General features: G+C 42.4%; 1 protein-coding gene across 2 annotated transcripts in view; it reads left to right on the top strand.

The window, feature by feature from the left end:
- The first annotated feature begins 378 nt into the window (after positions 1-378).
- mylk3 (myosin light chain kinase 3) overlaps positions 379-24,346 on the top strand; it is a 53,182-nt gene continuing 29,214 nt past the window's right edge. For both annotated transcript variants that reach the window (XM_038806639.1, XM_038806638.1), the window contains exons 1-3: positions 379-1,336; positions 6,796-6,889; positions 9,806-10,289. In XM_038806639.1, coding sequence (XP_038662567.1) covers positions 752-1,336; positions 6,796-6,889; positions 9,806-10,289 — 1,163 coding nt within the window. In that variant the 5' untranslated portion in view covers positions 379-751. The remainder of the gene's footprint in view (positions 1,337-6,795; positions 6,890-9,805; positions 10,290-24,346) is intronic.

Here is a 24,346-nt window from a genome sequence, read left to right as displayed (position 1 = left end):
GTCCAAGGTTATATTCAAATATGAGATTTGTATCTGTGTGACCATGAGGACCTTAATGGCAATGTTTGGAATATTGTTTAATATAACTTTATCCTACAACAGAGTTTGAACTGGGAAAGGCTTGTGCACGACAACTGATGCCATTGTCATCACAGTCTATTTTTGTCTTATCTGACAGCTGGTAACAGCCCACTCGATGCATTACCATTTGAGAACACACAATCTCTACCAGTTGCAAATAACTGCATATATGAGTCAACTAATCTCTTGTACTCCCAAGTCCTAAGCCTACAGTTGTGATTGAAAAAATATTTTAAAATATATTATTTTATACGTGTATAAATTGATAACCTTAATTAGTACAAGGGCCCGCTTTGTCACTTTCATAAGTGGCATGTTTATCATTAGATTCTGAAGAACAATATGCTAATCACCCAGAAACATTTCAGTGACGTCAAGGGGCAAAGAAGAATTCAGATTACATCCAACAGGATGGGTTACTTAAAAATCTGTGAGAGGCAACAGTGACAGGAAAGTGTGAAGCTCAGATAGGATGACAGAATTGAATCAGATACTATCGTTTCTGATATTATAGTCACGCAAAGAGATTGTTCCACTAAATATATCTGGATGAACGGAATGAACTTTTTTATATGAGAAAAACGTTCACGAGGGAGGAGGTGATATTCATAAGCTCTGAGCCAATTGATTTTGATCAGCTGTATTATTTCATATTCGATTTTTTAAAACAATGAGCAAGCCAGTTTCCCTGGCCTCTTGTTTGGCCAGAATGTACGAAGGAACTAATCTTGAATCTCAGAATAAAAGTGGGCCTGTTGGCCAAGTGAAGAAGCCATCTGGTGCAAATCAAAGCAGCATTGCCAATAATCTAAGTACAATGGACAGTAAACTCAACCTTCTGAATGAAAAAGTTGATCGGATCGTCAACTTTCAAGGACAAGTTCTGAAGAAATTGGATGACATGTCTCAAGGTATGGGAGGCTTAGAAAGAAATATTGAAATACTGAAAACGGTACAAGACACTGATGGAGTGGCGGATCAAGTGAAAAGTGATGTTAAATGCTCACAAAATACTGACTGCCTCAGTCACGCTGAGATAAAGCCTTTATTCATGGAACTGTTCAAGTTGGTGACATCTGTACATCAAGATACGGCAGGACAAAAAGAAAAATTAGATGGCATAGAAAGAAAGATGTCGGCTGTCGATAAAACCATACACTTTGTGGGCGAAACCTTCAAAAATTCCCACATAGTACAGTTCATTCTTAAAGGAATTGTGCCTTGGAAAAAGGGAAATCTAATAGACTCTTCAGAGGTCAGTCTTACCAACTAAACCAATATTTTAAAACAAGCTAGAGTTACAATAGAATTGTACTTTTAATAATGATCTAACTTGTGCTGCTTGTAATGAAAGTCTATGTTAACAAATACCTATTGATCCACTACTTGTTGATTTTGAAACAAACTAAAGTATATACCTTACATGTAAAGGCACGACAGAATCAATTTGACTTTGTTTAGTTGTGTAAAATGGGACCGGTTTTAGACAATTGTATAAAATGAAAATTACCCTCATAATGTCTACAGTCAACTTGTATTAATGTTTTATTTCTCCAACACACATGCAATAGCTGAAGGACGTTTCTTGCATGAACTGAAATGCTGTTACCCACACTGTAGTATGAAAGGTTTTTGCAATAAAATTCATTTCATGAATGTCCAGTTTATGTCTTCTATGGATCCTTGCTTAATTCTGCAGTCTATTGTTGATCACAGAAGTGGAGCTTTGGGATGTAGTCTGCCCTCAAAATTCAAGCATTTAAAACAACCCTACTGGAAATAGACTTTCGAAAGGAAGAACTTTATTTTGTCAGGCCAAGATCATTTTTGTCTGTTTCCGTGTTAGATATGTTGTTGAGGGTCTACTGTAGGTTTGTGTATTCTAGTTATACCCTTGAATGATACAACTGCTTGGCGATGGTATTGCAATAAATGTGACTATTTTCTTAGTTCATTTTATTGTTCATTTAAAATATTTCTGAGTTCTGTAACAGCTTTTTGGGAAACCTTTCCTTTGGTGTTGTATTGCAGTTGAATACTTCAAATACAATGTAACCTCAAAATAACAAGCCATTCATAGCTGGTGATATGTTTTGTGCATCGGAAAAGGGGTTGTAATTCCTCTTCTATTTGTGTGTGCTTTTGGCATGTGCCATGTGCAGTCAAGAGGATGGGAATTTAATGGAAACCTGGATCTTTTATTTTACACCAACCTTGTTTTTTTCCATTGGTGTTATCTGCAGCACAGGAAACTTTGGGGCAAGATGACTCTGTGTCCTTGGAGTCAAAGGGGGGGGGGGAGCGTTGTTGGCAAAGACGGGGCAGGGGGACATTGTTGGCAAAGTTGTGAGCCTTTAACAGCAGGACAAAGCATACTCCAGCATGTACACAGCCATTGGATGTATAATAAAAATGTCCAATTACATTGCTCCTTTCTTTTTTTGTTGTTTTTGGTTTCTTGACATTGTGTTACTGCTTGTTTCCTTGAAATGGATATTTATTTGACCACTGGTGGGTCCCACTGGTGGCACGGTGACACAGTGGTTAGCACAGCTGCCTCGCAGCACCAGGGATCTGTGTTCGAATCCAAACTTGGGTGACTGTGTGGAGTTTGCGTGGGTTTCCCCTGGGTGTTCTAGTGTCCTCCTATAGTCCAAAGAATTGCAGATTAGATGGATTGGCCATGCTAAATTTCCCCTTAGTGCCCAAACGCTAGGTGGAGTTATGGGGTTAGGGTGGGGGAGTGGGCCTAGGCAGGGTGCTCTTTCAGAGGGTTGGTGCGGATGCGATTGGTTGAATGGCCTCCTTCTGCACTGTAGGGATTCGATGATTCTGCCGTGAAAACACCAGGCTGTCCTCCCAATATTAGGAGTCTTCTGTTCCCATCTCAGCACAATACCACAGCAGAAAACGCATAATTAGTAACTCAGCAGCCAGAAAGAAATGAGGATGCCACTTTCAAAATCTTCAAATGTAGATTTACTGCCAATAGAACCATGAACACCTGTTCTCCTGGCATTTAATGTACATTGCGCTGGGAGCTGACTGTCAGCTTGGATGAGGGAAGGGCAGCAAACCCAATGAAGATCCCCCAGTGTGCTGGCATTATATATAATAGAGAATATGGTCCTACACTTCCAGAGTGAAACTGTAGCTGCTAAAATGCTGTTGTAGTTCTCGCGACATTGGTAAACACTGTGCCCTGTGGTGGTAACTAAACCTCAACAAATAGAAATTGTTGTTCACTAACTAAATTGCTTTTCTTTGTGTAGCTACATGTACAGGTCAATAGATGTGTGGAGGTAAAGATTTTTTTTTGGCTAGTTAGTTGCAGAAATCAGTCATCCACATCAAATTACTGAGAACCCCACTGTTACAAGTTTAAAGTTGTCATTTCTCAGGTATAACCGTGCCCTTTGCTCCCGTTGTGGTTTCAGAAACTTAGGTTTAGGATATGCCAGAACTCCCCAGGCTACACATTATTGGAATCCAGGAATGTTATAATAGTGCTTGCATGTGATTTCAACTGGATATTTGTCTGTTTTACACATTACCCTTGAAAATGAATTAAACAAATACATGGTAAGACAAAGCCAGATACAAATAGCAAGTGGACACATAAAGTAACATCTCGGGATCAGAGTCACTTAATTCAATTAGTAGTTGTTTTCACATAGTACAAAATGTTTCCTCACACTTGTGGACTATCTTCCCTTACTACTAACTGCCCCTCTGCATGCTAAACGTCTGCACATGACCCAGCACTTGCCCTCACAGCTCCCTGTTGTAAAAGCCTGACTGACCCTGCCTACATCTTTATCCTGTTTGACTGCCAGGAGCGTTGTCCTGCAAAACAACCATTGCCAAGCAGCTAGGTCCAAAGATCTCCCAATAAAATGGATGTGAGGCGCTTATCAGTTACCAAAGCAAGTTAATAAAATGTTTAGTCTTTGGGAAATAAATAACATTCTGGATAGTGCATGTAAAAAAACAAAAAGAGTACATTTTGCTTTAAAAAATGTGTAAGTAACCATCTGTTCCAAATCCTTTCTTTGGTAACCAGTCAAAAATGATCCAAATAAATTGTTCTGACAACCTCAGCTGTCCTGTGAGTGTAGGCTAGAAAGGCCCTTACGTGTGCCCAAGATCTATCAGCTAACTTTATGCATGGAACACTGGTAAGATGTTCAACAAGGCCCATCTTATCTCTTAGAGGTTTGATTCAAAGGGTAACCTGCAGCTGAGTGGGACTTAATCCAACCTCCAGTGACATGTCTAACCCTCCAGGATCCATCAAGGAGTCAGGCTGGACAGTCAATTGCCAATGATACCATGAAATGCTGCATTCATGCCAGGCTCTAATATCAGATCAGTGAGTCCATAGAGGGTTTTTTTACAATCTGCCATAGGTGCCTGGGGATATAAAACAGGCAATAATCCGTAGTTTACCTAATTTAGGAATGCACTAGCATCTAAAATAACACTGTAATTCATAATGACTTACAAATGGCAAAAGCATTTTACAAAGAAGAAAGCCATTCATTGTTGAAGTATAATAGATTGGGAACTGCCTTTGAAGCCAGTTCACAGTGAAATATAACAGTTTGTCCAGGTGTATTCAAGCAGATTCAACACTGGATTGGCTGTGGATTACATCAATGAAAGAGGTTGTGTATGTTCCCATATACTGGGTTTACATTTTCAAATAGCAGAATAAAAGATTGAATGTCATTTGTGGCCTGATCATTCCTGGAAAAGAAAATTACAGAGACTAGGGGCGGGATTCTCCGACCCCCCGCCGGGTAGGGGAGAATCCCGGCCCTGATCAGTGAACGCTGGAAAATCTCTGCAGGTCTGGCAGCATCTGTAGGGAGAGAGAAACAGAGTTAACAAATCGAGTCCATTTGGCTCTTCATCAGAATTACAGAGGGCTGAGCTTCTATATAATGCCAGTTGCTTTTGTCAGGCAAGCAAACCAGGAACACAATGGTGTTCTCCAAATTTCTCGGACTCTTAGTAAGTAGTGGCAAGCTTGTTATTGCTGCAAATTTGCTATCCAAATTCAATCTGCAAATGCCTCATATTAATAAATACACTATGGATGAGTATTCAAAAGCTGAATATTGCTGAAAAGAGAGGCATGTTACTGAAACTATTGTACTACGTTCATAAGAAAGTTCAATCAACGTATTATCTTAGTGGACCACATGTCATGCAGCTTTATTGTAACCTTAATGTTCCCGTTAAGTTGTACACATTTCAGCTCGCTGACAATGTCCAATCTTGGTGTTCTTCTTTAGAATTTACCTATCAATCAAACAACCCTTTCCAGAGTTTCAAGTCTACAAAATTAAAATGAGACAGAGCTGCGAGTGATAAATAATAGAACTAATCTTCAAGAGCTAGATTACCAGAACTTAGACACATATGGTCTCAGGGCTGCAGATTGGACAGCATTTGTTACCACACATAATCCCGTATGTACCTTTTAAAAAAATATATTTTTATTCTCCTTTTTCACATTTTCTCCCAAATTTACACCCAACAATAAACAATAATTAGTAATGAATGCAATGCCAATCCCCATATCAATAACAATGACCCTATCCTCCCACCAAACCCCTAAACATTAGCCCACATGTTAACATAAACAAACAACAAAAAGGAATTACCAAGGGCAGCACGGTAGCATTGTGGATAGCACAATTGCTTCACAGCTCCAGGGTCCCAGGTTCGATTCCGGCTTGGGTCACTGTCTGTGCGGAGTCTGCACATCCTCCCCGTGTGTGCGTGGATTTCCTCCGGGTGCTCCGGTTTCCTCCCACAGTCCAAAGATGTGCAGGTTAGGTGGATTGGCCATGATAAATTGCCCTTAGTGTCCAAAATTGCCCTTAGTGTTGGGTGGGGTTACTGGGTTATGGGGATAGGGTGGAGGTGTTGACCTTGGGTCGGGTGCTCTTTCCAGGAGCTGGTGCAGACTCGATGGGCCGAATAGCCTCCTTCTGCACTGTAAATTCTATGAATCAGGAATCACCCATAGTTACCATTAACAGTCCCCCCCCCCAACTCTCCCAACACCCCCCCCCCCCCACTAATGTTTGTGTAATCCAATTCTTGAAAGTTCATAATGAATAATGCACATGAATTGTAGAACCCCTCCATCGTTCACCTCAGTTCAAATTTGACCTTCTCAAGAGTCAAGAATTCTAGCAGGTCCCCCCCCGCCATGCCAGGGCACAGGGTGGAGAGGTTGATCTCCACCCTAACAGGATCCGCCTTCGGGCAATCAACGAGGCGAAGGCTACAACATCTGTCTCCGCACCTGTTTCCAACCCAGGCTGGTCCGACATCCCAAATATGGCCTCCTGAGGGTCCAGGTCCAGTTTCACGTGCACCACTTTAGAGGTTACCCTAAAAACCTCCTTCCAACAATCCCGTACTTATCTAATAGTTCAACATTAGAGAGTGAATAGTATATACAGCATTTGAAAGATCTGGAAAGATCTTTGTCTTCTTATCGTAGATATGCAAGTCTATAATGACAAAAGCTGGCAAATTCCTACAACAAACAATAAACACCGATAATTTGATGTTCACAGGGTAGTACTTCATGAATTATTCCAAAATTAGTGACTCCTTTGCATTGCTTAGATGTCCGTGTGTTCTTACTTTTTATGATTGTTTACAATCTTATGAAACTTTTTTTGTCAACAGGCAAACAATAAAGCTGAAGAGAAAGGTGCCAAGCCAAAGCATGGATTTAGCAACAGAGGAGTCCAAGTACAAATAAACAGAGAAGTATTTGCAGGTACAGAAAAAGTACAACATTTCTGAGCAGAGGCAATACGGGTATGAGAATGGGTGTGACTTGACAATGCGTTTGCAGAGTTACACCCCTCTATATGTGCCGATATGGTTTTGTATTAAATCAGAGTTACTATATGTGTGAGAGCTGAATCATTGTATATAACCAGACCCATGTCATTACATATGCCGATTCTCCGGTCCCCCAGCCATGTGTTTCTCAGTGGCATGCTGTTTGTTGGCAGCGGGATTCTCTACTCCACCACTTGTCAATGGGATTGCTCATTGAAGCCACCCTACGCTTCTGGGAAACCCACGGGCGGTGTTGCGCTGCTGGTGGGAACAGGGGAGCCGAATGGCCAGAGAGTCCAGGCCCATGTCTGTCACAGTGTGTGTAGCAACCTTACTCTGAATTGATTTGTTCATTAACATAAACCCATAAATTTGATGACCAAGGAACCCAGTGATAGGAATTATTTATTTTACTTTAAACATTAGGTCTGCCCACGGCAGTAATGATCTAAATTCACAGTCCCCATTGAGATAACCAACATGCCGGTCCCTGCTTGGGCCGGCTTTTATGCTCGGTTCCAATGAGCCCCAGCTGGGTGGGCCTCCGCCCACTACCTGGGAAGCTCATTCTCCACAAGTCCTACAGGAGATCGATAATGGTTTCCCCATGGACCTCTTGGGGGTTATGACAACTTACTAACTAGTATCATTCCTCGGACCAGACCTGTATTACGGCTGCACTTATTTTGTACTTGTATACACTGTTACCAACAGGTTTTGTGCAAAGCATATTTGCATTTTCACAATTAATGCAACAACGTGACTACATCCAATAAAGCCACTGCTGCTATTGAAAAGTCTTAAAGAGAATTATTAAGAAAAATCTTACATTTGTATAAAACATTGCACACCTCCAGAAAATACTTGAAAATTCAACACAGGTTTATGTTTTCATATTAAAATGGCAAGCAAAGACTTGGCTATCTTCAGCAGCCACATTACTTTAATATTCAATGGCGTTACTGTGGTGAATGTAGGAAATTTCAGATATATCATATCATAGGTATTTAGTGCAGTAAGGGTTAAAAGTCTTGGTTAGTAGTGTTTTTAAAGAATCCTGGGTTGCAAGACTTTGGGACCCAGGGGTGCAATTAAAGCAACGTAAAAAGTTTGGGCTAATGGAATGTTGTTTGGATTAAGGGGTTTCCCTGTGAATTTATGTAGATTTCAGCTTGGTAAGATAGACGTAGACATAGAACATACAGTGCAGAAGGAGGCCATTCGGCCCATCGAGTCTGCACCGACCCACTTAAACCCTAACTTCCACCCTATCCCCGTAACCCAATAACCCCTCCTAACCTTTTTTGGACACTAAGGGCAATTTTAGCATGGCCAATCTACCTAACCTGCACGTCTTTGGACTGTGGGAGGAAACCGGAGCACTCGGAGGAAACCCACGCACACACGGGGAGAACGTGCAGACTCCGCACAGACAGTGACCCTGCGGGGAATCGAACCTGGGACCCTGGCGCTGTGAAGCCACAGTGCTATTCACTTATGCTACCATGCTGCAAGCATACTCGGCGGTGTTTCAAAAAGTCTAATAAATCAATTAACTTTGCCCAGGCAGCTCCTCTGATGATGTAATTACTGGGAGAAACCAAAGTATCCGGCATTTTACAGAAAAGCAGTTTTAGCTGAGTATTAGCTGGAGATGTGAGCAAAAGTCAAGCATCTCAGTTCAGTTAAAAGATGTGCCTGAAGCTAGATTAGCAGTTTCTTTCCCAGCAGTTCAGAAGAGTTTATTTAGAAGGTGAGTGAAAACAAGTTGGAGCAGCTTCTGAAGAAATACAGACAGATTTTATGCATGGTTCTGACAGGATTCAGGTCTGTTCTTCAAAGCAGTGTTGAAGTATCTCATTGTCTCAAAGTAGATTATCCATACATCTCTGTAAAGCAGGTACTCCTGAGTGCTAACTGTATTTTAACAGTGGATTGAGAGCTGAGATGTTTTTTGTTGTTGTGTGAGTGGGATTAGTGGTAGCAGTTGAGGGTTACTGTATTCACTGTATTCATTAGTATTGTTTATGGGGTAATCGCAAGCTATTTTCTGGTGTGATGGTAAAGGTATTTTAACACTGTTAGTAATAAAGTTTGTTTTAATATACCATATCCCTATTTATTTGTGTAATCATTCCTGGAGCAAAGTATCCTTTCCTCACAGTCTTACAAAAGCAAAATAAATTATTGAGGTTTCTGTCCAGTATCCTCGCCACTGTTAGGGTCTTGTCCAGGATTGTAATATTACCATTGCGCAGTATCCCATTATCTCCGTCCTGCGGATCATGATTGCACAAAAGCTCAACAAGACCAGCTACCCCAGTGCTGTGGCCACAACAGCATGACAGAGGCTGGATAGTCTGCAGAGAGTAGCTCAAATCCTGACTCTCCAAAGCCTTTCCATCACCTACAAGAGTAGTGGAAGATTCTTCACTTGCATTATTGTACCATCGTTTCCTTTTAAGCAAGAACATTTCGAACCACTATAAATTATTGTGTCCTTGATTCCATGTTACATACTTAAGTAATAGTTAAGAATGGCTTGGCTGGTTCAACCTAAAACAGGACGCAACTTGTGAGAACACTCATGTGTTGCACTGCACTACCATTTTTTTCTCAGTTGCTTATTTATATACTATTTTGCTTCCGTCCTCCACTTATTATTCATTCCTGTTCTGTTCATGATGATAAATAGTGTGCTATATATAGGTTTTCACTCAGGATAATAAATCCAGCATAGCAATCCTTAACAGTGACAATATAATTGAGTTTGAAAAGGGATTTTGCAACATCAATGTTTGTTGATACATTGAATTTATATTTTTCTTTGTTGAACATTATTCCTTAGATGACAATGATTGCAAAGACACACAGACCTGTGGAAATGTCCAGAAACATAAAGATGAGCACACAAAGTCAGACAGCGTCATTCAAATTGAACCACAGGCAACATTTCACTCTGAAGGAGGTACTTCGCTGAATCAGTCCCCAGGGACAGCTGACAAGCACGAAGACCCCCGGGGAGTTTCAGTGCTGACAAATAAATGTGGTGGTGCCAGCAAAAAAGAGATCTCTGCTGTAACAAGAAGGGTGAAAGAAGCTCCACAGGAAAATACAGAAAACACACAGAGTCAGAACTCATCAGAAGACAATCTGAAAGAAATGACTAAAACTAGCACAGACAATGAGGCAGATAATACACAAGGAGTTGAAAGAAGTCACGAGAAAGAGACTGACAAGATAAAACTGACTGTCACAACTGGAGCCCCCAAGGTCAGTGCGCCTGAAACTCAGTCAAAACTTGATGGAAACTCCAAAAACCTTCCCGAAAGGTAATGTATAAATTGCAACAACCCATCAATCTCTGTTTCATCCTTAGCTTATGTTTTTCTTCCACTGTTATATTATGGATGAATCCTGGTTAAAATAGAAAATGCCTCTCAACAAATACCATGGAATTGAACAGGTGAATTAAGAACACAAAGTTTGAACCTGTTACAAAAAAGAAAATGGTTTATTTTGATTACTTTTGCTGCCTTAAAAAGAAAGAAGCTTCTACATTTTTACTTCATGTTTTTTTAAGCAGTTAAGATCTCGTATTATTAACCTGTTTTTAATCTGATTTGAAAATAGAACACTTCTGACCTTGCTTATCACAAAGTGAATACAGATAACCATTCCCATTTGGCCCGACTCTTTTCAGCTGCTCTAAAAGATCCTAAAATTCCCCCAATTGTTTCCTAAAGGAATCCTGTATTTTTGTCTCCACTAAATTTCTGGAATACAATCCAAATAGCGATCACTCTTTTATATAAAGATGGCATTTTTCATTATTTATCTTTCGTTAATCAGAATCTGTGTCACCTTGTCTAACTTTTCTTTGTTGCTAATTCATGACGTGTGGGAGTCACTGGCAAGGCTAGCATTTATCACCCTTAAGCAAGGTGTGGTGAGTCACCATTTTGAACAGCCATGGTCTGTGTGGTGAAGATGCTCTTCGAGTGCTGTGAGGGAGGGAGTTCCAGGATTTTGGCCCAGGGCAACAATGAAGAATGGTGTGTGGACTTTTATGAAACTTGGATGTGAAGGTGTCTTTATTCACATGCTGTCCTTGGCTTTCTAGGCAGTTGAGTTCCTGGGTTTGAGAGGTGCTATCAAAGAAACCTTGGTCTTTTAGTTGGTATACACTGCAGACATGTTGAGCCGATGGTGGAGTGAGTGAATGTTGAAGGTGGTAGATGGGATGCCAATCAAACAGGTTGCTTTGTACTGCATGGTGTTGAACTTCTTGAGTGTTGTTCGAGCAGCACTCATCACGGCAAGTGACATGTATTCTATGATACTCTTATATTCTGCCTTGTAGATGGTGGAAAGACTTTAGATATGTTTTAGAGATGATTTAGGTATCACAGAATACCCAGCCTCTTACCTGCTCTGGTAGCTACTGTATTTATGTAGCTGATCCAATTAAATTTCTGGTCAATATTAATTTTCCAGGATGGTGGAGGATTCAGTGAGTGTAATACTGTTAAAAGGAATGGGAGATGGTTTGATTCTCTCTTGTTGGAGATGGTTATTGTCTGCCACTTGTGTTACTGGCCACTTGTCAGCTCAAGCCTGAATACTGCCCAGGTCTTCCTGAATGTGGGCTGACACTACCTCATTATTTGAGGAGTTGCAATTTTATCGGAATACTGTGCAATCATTAGCAAGTATTATGATCCCACGAGACCCACGGGGACAACCCAATTAATCTCCCCTTGGAGTACAAGCTCTCCCTATGAGGGGTGGAGGCCTATCAGCGAGCTAATTATAATAGTACCATAAAAGCTGGCCCAGGTAGGTGTCATGCTGCACAATAGTCCAGACTGGGAGTGTTACCTGTAAATATGTTACTTTTGGAAATAAATTATTTGACTCTCCTTTCCGGAATCCTCCATGAAATTGGTGACGATAAAACGGAACTGCAGTTGGCACTGATAACCACTTGGAGTATGACCAGCTTTCTTCACGGAATAAGATTTGCACCATTTTGAAAATGCCGCTCTTTGGCCAACTCGAAGCATTCGATGTGGGTGTAGAGGATGGGACTCATTATGCAGAACATAAGCAATATTTTTTTTAGGAGATACAATCGTTGAAGATAATCGCCAGCTGGTGATTCTTCTGACTGACTGTGAACAAGGCTTCTCCTCTGGACAGGTACCCAATGCCATGGATAGACGCATACGCAAAGCTAGCTGGCTGTCATTCCTTTTCCAAGCTTGACATGAGCCATGCCAATCTCCAGCTGGAGTTGGATGCAGATTCCAGCCATCACATAACCATTAATACCCACAGGGGCCATTTGAGTATACGTTTTGCTGTTTGGAGTATGTGGAGAACATCCTGAGAGGACTACCATATGTGGTGGTCTACATGGACGACATCCTAATCCCGGGAGCCACGGAAAGGGAGCATCTGAGCAAACTGGAGGAAGCCCTCCACCAGTTTTCCGGACGGGGATCCGCCACAAGGGGAACATGCATTTTCTACGAGAGGGAAGTCACCTACTTTGGCTACCATGTGGATCGGGACGGACTACACCCAGTTGAGGAGAAGGTGAGGTGAGGAAAACGCAACAGAGTTACGGTCAATTTTAAATCTCGTAAATGACTATGGGAAATTTATTCCTGACCTACCGACAATCCTCACCCCGCTCCATGCATTTCTGAAGAAGCACCAAGAATGGATGTGGAGGGTGCCTCAGGAGGAGGCCTTTGCCAGGGTGAAGGAACAGCTAACGTCATCGGGGTTATTGACACATTATGACCCCTCTAAGCACCTTTTGATGATGTGCGATGCCTCGTCTTACAGAATCGAAGCAGTGCTGTCCCACTGCATGGCTGAAAGTTGGGAAAGGCCGATAGCATACGCATCAAGGACTTTGGCCACTGTGGAGCGAAATTATGCCCACATCGAAAAAGAAGGTTTGGCCGTTGTAGTTGCATTGAAGCAATTTCATCAATACCTGTATTGGCGTTGATTCACCATTGTGACGGATAATAAGCCATTCCTAGGGCTTTTTAAAGAGGACAAGGCAATCCTGCCAACAGCGTCTCCCCAGATACACTGCTAGCCCCTGTTGCTAGCAGTGTACAAGTACGCCGTTGAGCATTGCCCAGGTTTGCTGATGGCAAATACAGACATGCTGAGCATGCTACCACTGCCAATATGCTTTCCATCCCCAACGAGGGCCAATTAAGTTGTTTTGATGTTTAACTTTATGGACACGTAGCCGGTCACTGTCATCCAGGTACATAATTGGACACAAAAGGACTCCGAATTAATGAAAGTACACCACATAGTCTTACATTGGGGCCAGTAAATGAATCTGCCCGAAGACCTACAGGACTTTGATGCCAAGATGCAGGAGCTCAGTGTGGATGATGGCATCCTCCTGTGGGGTTCTCGAGTCGTGATCCCAAGCCTGGACAGAAAGGCGATACTCCAGGATCTGCTCAACAGACACCCAGCGGTGTCGAAAATGAAAATGCTAGCCAGAAGCTATGGTCAGGCCTGGATGGTACCATTGAGTGTCTGGCCCAGCAATGTAAAATGTGCCAGGAGCAGCAGAAGCTTCCACCAGCCGCCCTGCTACATCCATGGAAATTGCCAGGCCAGCCTTGGGTGTGCCTGCATGCCAATTTTCCTGGACCTTTCCCAGACGCCTATTCCAAGTTGCTGGAAGTCCATTGGAAGTCATCCACCACGTCAAAGGCCATGGTTGAGAAGCTATGGCTCTCTTTCTGCACCCACAGCATCCCAGACAACGGCACCCCATTCACCAGTGAGGAGTTTGAACGCTTTATGACTACACCTTCTTCGAGCATGATGACCGAACGAGTGGTGCAGACCTCCAAGAGAGGGATGAAGGAACAGACCATGGGTTCCGTGGAGACGTGATTAGCATGGTGGTTGTTTAGCTACCAGATCACTCTGCATGCCGCAACCAACGTAGCACCAGTGGAACTGCTGTTTGGCCAAAAGCTCAGGACCCTCCTCAGCCTCGTGCTCCCCAATATTGGCCAGACAGTACAACATGGTCAGGTGCTACACAGGCGAAGCCAAGACAGGTGGAAGCGGACCGTGACTTTCAAGCAAGCGGACACAGTGTTCGCCCGAAACTTCGGGGATTGTTCCTGTTGGATTTCGGTGACGGTAGTACAACAAAACAAACCAGTTTCGTGCAATGTGAAGATGCACGAACAGATGGTGCGGAAGCACCTTGACCACCTCAGGAGAAGGGGCCAGTGTTAGGCCACGCACCATCAGAAGTTCCAGCCACATCACCCTGGCACATGGAGGCCTGGGGACATTGCTCCCTGAGGGCCCCGTCACCTAAATGCAAGAGGTGGTGGTTTCCGACTGGGAGATGGAGACCCAGGCTTCCGGTCTTCAGGGGGGAGGAATGTTATAACCCCCACCGGACCCACGGGAATGACTTGATTAATCTCCCCATGAGCCTCGCGGAGTACCATATGAGGGTCGGGGGCATATCAGTGTGCTAGTTAATTCAGTACCATAAGAGCCGGCACAGGTAGGCCCTGAGCTGCAGGGTAGTCCTGACTAGGGCTGATACTAGAACATAGAACATAGAACAGTACAGCACAGAATAGGCCCTTCGGCCCTCAATGTTGTGCCAAGCCATGATCACCCTACTCAAACCCACGTATCCACACTATACCCGTAACCCAACAACCCCCCCTTAACATTACTTTTTAGGACACTACGGGCAATTTAGCATGGCCAATCCACCTAACCCGCACATCTTTGGACTGTGGGAGGAAACCGGAGCACCCGGAGGAAACCCACGCACACAGGGGGAGGACGTGCAGACTCCACACAGACAGTGACCCAGCCGGGAATCGAACCTGGGACCCTGGAGCTGTGAAGCATTTATGCTAACCACCATGCTACCCTGTTGCCCCAAGTACTGTTACTTGGAAATAAGTTTATTTTGAAAATAAGCCATCTTTTTGACTCACCTTTCTGGATTCCTCCATGGCTACGAAAGCAAGTGTCCCTGGTTCTGACCTTACAATGAACTGAAGGCATTTGACAAAGCAACTAAGATGATTGGACATTGGATATTACCCTGAGGAACCCCTGCAGCAATGTCCTGGTGCTGAGGTGATTGTTCTTCAATGACTACAACCATTGTTGGTAAAAGAGACATGCTGGGGTGAATTCTCCACCAGCAGGATTCTCCATTTCACCGGCAGCACACCCCCACCCACGGGTTTTCCGGAGACGTTGGGTGGCTATACTGGGAAATCCCATTGGTCAGTCACTGGAACAGAGAATCCCACTGCCAGCGATGGCGTGCCACCAAGAAACCCACGGCTGGGAAGGCGGAGAATTCACCCCACTGTCTTAGCTTTTTGTCTTGCACTTATCAAGTCAGATTGTAAGGTTACCAACAGTCAAGGATACAATAATTTACACTGCATGGTAAGAGAGTGCTGATTGGTTGGCAAGGGGTCTCTGATTGGTAGAGGCATTGCCATGCAGAGTACAGAAACGATCAGTTAACTGCCAAGGTTTTGTTCAAATTCAAACCAGGCACGTTGACTCTGGTCAAAACATTGAAAAGAGGAATGAACCAGGAAATGGCTGTCTCCTCACGCTTTTAGTTAGTTGAAAAAGGTTCCATTTATGAACATGTTTTTTTTGTCTGCAAAGACAGGGCTATGTCTATGAATATATGTGGCTTCAAGCATGCATAAGTGAGTCACGCTGCAAGCCTGACTGATAACCTTAAAATAGTTTTGAGTGTAATTTTTAGCACAATCAGAATTGTTAAGCAAGTGTTGTCCAATAATCTACAGTTGTACAGGATGTTTTGAGTTTTGCATGCATGGGCTGATTAGGTATAGGCAGTATTTTGCCTGTTGCAAATGGTGAAGGTACCGTATATACTCGCGTATCCTGCGATCTCGCGTATCATGCGACCCCTAAATTTCCGTCCCCAAAACATGATTTTATCATATATCTTATGTATCATGCGAGTCACTTTTTTGAGATACCAGATGACACTAGTTTAGGCTTTCCGCCGTAAACAACCGAATGAGAAACAGCTGTTTTGCTGTTTCTAATCACGATAATAAACAGTTACCTAACACGTAACAAGTACCGTAACACATAACAACGATCGAATACATTCTACCCTTAGCCACTATGGAGAAAAGATCTGCGAAGAAATATACTGCCAAATTGAAGCTGCAAGTTGTTGCCGAAGCGGAACAAAGCAACAACGTTAAAGCCGCAAAGCTGTTTGGTGTCGGAGAAAGCTGTGTCCGAAACTGGAGAAAACAAAAAGAAAAATTGAAGGAAACTCCTTCCTATAAATGCGCAAATCGCGGGTCGAAATGTCATTGGCCGCAGTTAGAAGATAAAGTATCAAAGTGGGTGTCTGAAAATCTAGAAAATGGTTATATTATAACACGATCTAAAATAAGACTTTATGCTTTACGAGAAGCAAGAAAAATGGGCATTCGTGTGTTTACTGCAAGTCCCGGATGGTGTACGCAGTTCATGAAAAGACGACTTTGTGTTAAGAAGAAAAACAAAAATTGCACAGAAACTCCCAAAAAAATTAGAAGAAAAAGTGACTAGTTTTCAAACATTTGTAATCAAACATCGCAAAGCTAACAGCTATAAGTTATCGTGCATTGGAAACATGGATGAGACACCCGTGAATTTTGATATGCCATCAAACTCAACCGTTAATAAAGTCGGCGAGAAAAGTATTTTTATCAAAACTACAGGGCATGAAAAGACACATTTTAAGGTTGTACTAACGTGTATGGCAGATGGGACGAAACTTCCTCCAATGGTTATCTTTAAACGGAAATTAATGCCCAAACTAAAACTTCCAAATGGTATTGTCCATGTCCATGAAAAAGGATGGATGAACGATAATGGCTGCAAGATTTGGCTGAAGAGAGTTTGGGAATCAAGAGCAGGTGGTTTACGACGCCAAAAAAGTTTACTTGTGTGGGATATGTTTAGGTCACATCGAGTGGATTCTGTTGTGAAAGCTGTTCGCGAATCGAACACCGATATAGCAATCGTTCCAGCTGGCTTGACTAGCGTCGTTCAGCCACTTGACGTATCCATTAATAAGCCATTTAAAGACAATATAAGAAAGAAATGGAATGACTGGATGATGGAAGGAGAGAAATCATTTACGAAGGGAGGGAATATGAAGGCTCCGGATTTGCCTCTACTGTGTTTGTGGGTAAAAGAAGCATGGGCTGAGATAGATGGAGATTTGATTGTTAAAGCATTTAAAAAATGTGGAATAGCAAATGCTTTGGATGGAAGTGAAGATGATGCTTTATTCGAAGATGCAGGAGAAGAGGATGAAAATATTGAAGACCTGGAAGATGATCAGTATGACGACTGCCTCAATGAAGAAGAATTCCAAGCTTTATATGATGATGACACTGATAGTTTACCTGTAATAGTTTGTTTTAATAGTGTTTTTATTTTATTAAATGTTAATTAACCTACATATGTATTCCTGTTTTATATTTCATTATGTCCAAAAATAAATATAGTAGTTTCATTAACTACTGGGTACTATTTGACTTACCGTAAATGGATACGGTCTGCTTAACAGCCTAACAGCCTAATCTTGGCCAGCACTTCACACCCGCAAATTTTGTATCTCGCGTATCATGCGACCCCCCCAAATTTAGGTTACAATTTAGGTTTTCAAAAGTCGCATGATACGCGAGTATATACGGTACATGTTTTTTGATGCAATCTGCTAATCTTTGGGATGTACTGGCATCACACAGGCACTGAAATTCATATACCACATTACTCATTTCATGCTGCTACTATGCAGGAGCAACACTCGTGGTATTCTCCACTGACAAGATCATAGAATTTACAGTACAGAAGGAGGCCATTCAGCCCATCGAGTCTGCACTGGCCCTTGGAAAGAGCACCATACTTAAGCCCACACCTCAACCTTACCCCGTAACCCCACCTAACCTTTTTGGACACTAAGCATGGCCAATCCACCTAACCTGCACATCTTTGAACTGTGGGAGGAAACCGGAGCACCCGGAGGAAACCCGCGCAGACATGGGAAGAAAGCACAAACTCCACACAGACAGTCACCCGAGGCTGGAATTGAACCCAGGTCCCTGGGTCTGCGAATCGGCCGTGCTAACCGCTGTGCTGCCATCAAGGCAAAAGGACGTTCTGCCTATCACACAAATGATTAATGTGGTATATGAATTTCATTGTCAGTGTAATGTCAGGTATGTAATACATCCCAATGACGGAGGAGTATGTCAATGAGGACATATCTTTGGCTGTTCACAACATGCAAAGTGCTGACTCACTAATTAGCCCATGCTTGCAAAACTCAAAACACAGTGTCCAGATGTGATTCAGCGACTGGACAACAAACAATTCTGATTGTGCTAAGAATTACACTAAAGTAAAATTGAAGATTATCAGTCGGACTCACGGTGTGGCTCACTTACACGTGCGAGAAGCTACATTAGCTGCATTCTCCATGGCAATGTCTCCACCAATCAGAATCCACTTGTCAACCAGTTAGTACTCTCTTCTCATATTGGCCATGCTTGGCTTGATAACGTGAGAATTCGAGGGATCAGATTCAAATATTGAAGACCCTCAAGGTCACTCCTACCCACCTGTATAATGCCTTGCTGCACTTTTGGAAGTTTTGTCCTGTTACTGGGACATGACTTATGGGGGATGGTGATGGAAAAGTCTAAGACATTGGCTCTAACATATGATTCATTGAGTATGTCTATGGAAGGCCATTATTTGGCTGGTCTGTGTGACAGATCTCCCAATATTGGCACAAGTCTCCAGATGTTAGTAAGGAGCACTTTACAGGGTTGTCTGGGCAAGGTATGTCTTTGTCATGTTCAATACGATGTCTAGGTGGGTGCCATGTGGTCAATCCAATATTATTCTTTTTCACAGCGATGCAGCACAGCTAAATGGCTTGCTAGGCCATTTCAGAGGGCAGTTAAGAATCAACCAAATTGCTTTGGGTCTGAAGTAACTTATAGGCCATATTGTGTAGGGACAGAAAATATTCTTCTCTAAAGAACATGAGTAAGCCAAATGGGTTTTGATCAAATCCACTAAATTCATGGTCACCATTACTGAGATTAGCTTTTTTTAAATATATATTTTTATTAGTTTTATTGTTTTATAGAAAATGTAACACTTTTTTCAAAACGTAACTGCTGCAGTAAAGAACAAATATTTCAACATTTCTGCAGATGTAAGAACAGAGAAAGACAGGATAAATTCAGGATAACAGTTCTTAACAACTAGTGCCTCTATTTAAAGACCACATCAATCAGGAAATGGAGGTGGAGGGGAGATGATAAGGACAAATAAACATGATAGGATAATATGTCAAGATGCACACCTTTATATATAATGAGATCACACACTTGCGATATGACTCATAGGAAACCTTGCAGGAATAGGTCAGACAAAGTGAAGCCAATGAATGTGAGATAGGAGTCTCACACTTTGCAGAATGTATCCAATTTAGGATGGATCACAGACATCAGAAATTCCATTGGGATACATTCCAAGACCATTTTATGCCAATTTTGAATTTAAGGATAGGTGTCACTGTAGTGATCTCTGTATATGTAAATACATGAAGGGTTAATATGTAGTCAGTACAGTCAGATGATCACTAGAGGGCAACACTAACAAGGGGTCTATAAACAACCACGATCTGTTTTCCGGCTCTCTTTGGATATGTTGTAGCTAGAGGACAGAAGTATAGCAAGCTCAGAGTGTAAAGTATATAATTCATTGTTAATCTAAATATATTTTGTTTAATTCAACCACTAGTAAAGGTATTGAAGGAAAGAACTCACAAGTAAATTGATCAGTTACTCGGTAAATTATTTGTTATCACTGGACGGCTTTGAGTATTCATCATCTATGTTCAACTCGGCAGAAACAAATGAGTAACAAATATTACTCCCAAATAATATAACAGTCACTAATCTATGAGCTGCGAAGGTTAACATGTTATACAGCCTTAACGTCAACAATTCTCCCATCGAGAAGACTCAGAATCAGGAACTTACGATCAAATTCTAAGTCTCTGTGAAATATCCTCACCAGCACCTTAACTGCACCAGGCCAACAGGATTGAACCTTGACATAGGTGAATACACAGTGTATATAATCACCCTCAACTACCAGGCACTTTGGCACTTTGGTGATACAGCAGGATCATAAATGTGTCTCAGACTTGGAGTGATATGCAAACGGTGCAGTATCTTGAACTGAGTGTCCTTTCTTCTATTGTATACCAAAATGTTATTGGCATAATCCCATATACTACCCCATGCCTCCTCATCAATATTAGTTGCCAAGTCTCATTCCCAAGACTCCAAATTACCCAATGTACTAATGCAGGATCTGGAGCACGAGGTACTGTAAAACCTGCTCTTTAAATGTTTAGGCTTCACAGATATCAGGATTTTTTCCACCAGGAAAATAGAAGAGTCAAGACACAAAGTTGTCTTGTTATGCATCTCGAAGTTTCAGATACTTAAAAAAAGGAATGTCTCGGAATATCAAATTATTGGTATAGCTGCTCAACCAGAGGTGAGAAAGCACCACTGAATATATCTTCCAGCCAAAAAATGCCTCTACCTCTCCAAGTATTGAATCTATGGTCATTAAGACCTTGTGGGAGGTCTGGGCAGCCCTGGATGGAAGAAAGAGTGGAGGTCAGGTTAGATCTCCCTTCGTGCAGCACGGTGGTGCAGTGGGTTAGCCCTGATGCCTCACGAGGCCCAGGTCCCAGGTTCGATCCCGGCTCTGGGTCACTGTCCGTGTGGAGTTTGCACATTCTCCCCTTGTCTGCGTGGGTTTCGCCCCCACAACCCAAAGAAAGATGTGTAGGTTAGGTGGATTGGCAACACTAAATTGCCCCTTAATTAGAAAAAATGAATTGGGTACTCTAAATTTATTTTAAAAAAGAAAATAAAAAAGGTTAGATCTCCCTTCTAGTTCCTGGACCATCCTCCACGCTCTGAGTGTATTGATAATGATAGATTATCACACCTTGTAGAACCTGACTTAAAGTCTCTATAAAATAACAAGACCTGCAATAGGAAATCCGACGGACTATTTCAATATCGAGCCGAAACAAGGTAGGGTCCTTTCAAACCCAGTCCCGTGTAAACATAAGATGAGAGGCTGTTGGTAAAGTCGAACATTCAGGACACCAGACCCCCTTGGAACCTAGGAGCTGCAGCTTGGTGAACAAACAACAAAGAACAGTGCAACACAGGAACAGGCCCTTCGGCCCTCCAAGCCTGCGCCGATCACGTGTCCTATCTAGACCAACCGCCTGTATCCTTCTGCACCCCATCTGTTCATGTGTCTATCTAGATAAGTCTTAAAGGTCGCTAACGTATCTGCCTCAACCACCTCATTTGGCAGTGCATTCCAGGCCACCACCACCCTCTGTCTGAAAAACCTCCCCCACACATCTGTTCCTGTTCCCCCCTCACCTTGAACTTGTGCCGCCTTGTAATTGTCATTTCCACCCTGGGAAAAAGCCTCCAACTGTTCACCCTACTATACCCCTCATAATTTTATAAACATCTATCAGGTTTCCCCTCAGTCTCCGTCTCTCTAGGGAGAACAATCCCAGTTTATTCAATCTCTCCTCATAGCTAATACCCTCCACACCAGGCAACATTCTGGTAAACCTTTTCTGTACTCTCTCCAAAGCCTCCACATCCTTCTGGCAGTGCGATGACCAGAATTGGACACAGTATTCCAAATGTGGCCTAACCAACGTTCTATATAACTGTAATATAATTTGCCAACTTTTATACTCGATGCCCCATCTGATGAAGGTAAGCATGCCATATGTTTTCTTTACCACCATTTCCACCTGTGCTGCCACTTTTAAGGATCTGTGGACCTGCACACCCAGATCTCTCTGTGTCTATGCTGCTGATGGTTCTACCATTTATTTTATAGCTCCCATCTGAATTGGATCCACCAAAAGGCATTATCTCGCATTTGTCCGGGTTAAATTCCATCTGCCATTTCTCTGCCCAATTTTTCAGCCTATCTATATCCTGCTGTATTCTCTGACAATCTTCATCACTATCGACAACTCCTGCAATTTTAGTATCAGCCACAAACTTGCTAATCAGACCAGTTACGTTTTCTCCAAGTTATTTATATATATTACAGACATCAGAGGTCCCAGTACTGATCCCTGTGGAACACCACTAGTTACAGACCTCCAATTGGAAAAACACCTTTCCACTGCTACCCTTTGTCTTCTATGGCCAAGGCAGTTCTGAGTCCATCTAGATAGTTCACCTCTGACCCCGTGTGATTTAATCTTTTGCACCAGCCTGCAATGAGGGACCTTGTCAAATGCTTTGCTAAAGTCCATATAGACAACATCCACAGCCCTACCCTCATCAATCATTTTGTCACCTGCTCAAAAAACTCAGTTAAATTAGTGAGACATGATCTTGCTCGTACAAAACCATGCTGTCTGTCGCCAATAGGACCATTCACTTCCAAATGTGAATAGATCCTAGCTCTGAAACAACAATTTCACTATCACTGATATCAAGCTCACTGGTCTATAATTACCCGGGTTATCCTTGCTACCCTTCTTAAATAACGGGACAACATTGGCTATCCTCCAATCCTCTGGGACCTCACCTGAGGCCAAAGAGGAAACAAAGATTTCTGTTAAGGCCCAGCAATTTCATCTCTTCTCTCCTTCAGCAATCTGAGATAGATGTCATCTGGCCCTGGGGATTTGTCCACCTTAATGCTTTTTAACACACCTGACACTTCCTCCCTTGCAACAATTACTTGTTCTAAAGTGTTTACAAAGCCCTCTGAGACACCGCCAATCAACGTGTCCTTCTTCTTTGTGAATATCAATGCAAAGTACTCATTAAGGATCTCACCCAATTCCAGTGGTTCTATGCATCATTTTCCTCCTTTGTCCTTGAGTGGACCAATTATTTCTCCAGCTACCCTCTTGTTCCTAATATATGTATAAAATGCCTTGGGATTCTCCTTAATCCTGTCTGCCAAAGACATTTTGTGACCCCCTTTTTCCCCTAACTCCCTGTTTGAGCTATTTTCTACTTTCCCTGTATTCTTCAAGTGCTTCATCTGTTTTTAGTTGCCTAGACCTCATGTATGCATCTTTTCTCTTTTTGACTAGACTCGCAATTTTCCTAGTCATCCACGCTTCCTGAATCTTGCCTTTCCTGTCTTTCCTTTTCATCGGTACATGCCTGTCCTGCACTCCCATCAACTGCTCCTTAAAAAGACTCCCACATGCCGTAGCCTTCTCCCAATTTAGCACCTTAACCCTCGGACACCACTCGTCCGTTTCCATGAGTATCTGAAAGCTTACAGAATTGTGATCAATGTTTGCCACATGCTCCTCCACTGCAACATTGATGACCTGGCCAGGTTCATTCTCGAGTACTAGATCCCGTGAAGCCCCCTCTCTAGTCAGACTATCCACATATTGTTCCGAATATGAGGAAAATTAAAGGTTCCCACTACAACAACCCTATTATTTCTACATCTATCCAGAATCTGCTTACATATTTGTTCTTTAACCTCCCATGGGCTGTTGGGAGGCCTGTAGTACACTGCCATCATAGTGACTGCCTCCTTCCTGTTTCTGAGCTCTACCACAGTGCCTCATTACTTGATTTTTCCAAGGTGTCCTCCCTCTGTACAGCTGTAATATGTTCTCTAACCAGTATTGCAACTCACCCACCTCTTTTACCTTCCCCTCTGTCTCGCCTAAAACACTATTATCCCGTAACATTTAGCTGCCAGTCATGTCCCTTTTTTTACCCAAGTCTCCATTAGTGCAACCACATCCAAGTTCCGTGCATGAATCAAGGCTCTAATTTCATCTGTTTTACCTGTTATACTCTGTGCATTGAAGCAGATGCCCTCCAGACCTCCAGGCCCACTGAGTTTGACCTCCCCCAGCCTGCCCTTCCTCTTAGCCAGCCTGGCCCTGGTACCATGTTCATCCCCAGTCTCTACACTTGATGGCTTACTGTTATGATTCCTAACCCCTGCCACATTAGTTTAGACAAGGCTTCTTTTGCTCCAAATAAAAGAGATAATTATTCCATTAATCTCCTTTAACACTCTAGCAGATAACAAGATTGGCAACATCTGCAATCGAGCAATTAGCTTTTTACTTCAGATTTATTTAATGAACTGAATTCAAATTTCCCAACTTCCGTGGTGGGTTCTGAACTCATACTTTTAGATCATTGATCCA

Source organism: Scyliorhinus canicula, chromosome 9, assembly GCF_902713615.1.
Source record: "Scyliorhinus canicula chromosome 9, sScyCan1.1, whole genome shotgun sequence".
NCBI lineage: Eukaryota > Metazoa > Chordata > Chondrichthyes > Carcharhiniformes > Scyliorhinidae > Scyliorhinus > Scyliorhinus canicula.
This window is presented reverse-complemented; position numbering and strand designations above follow the sequence as displayed.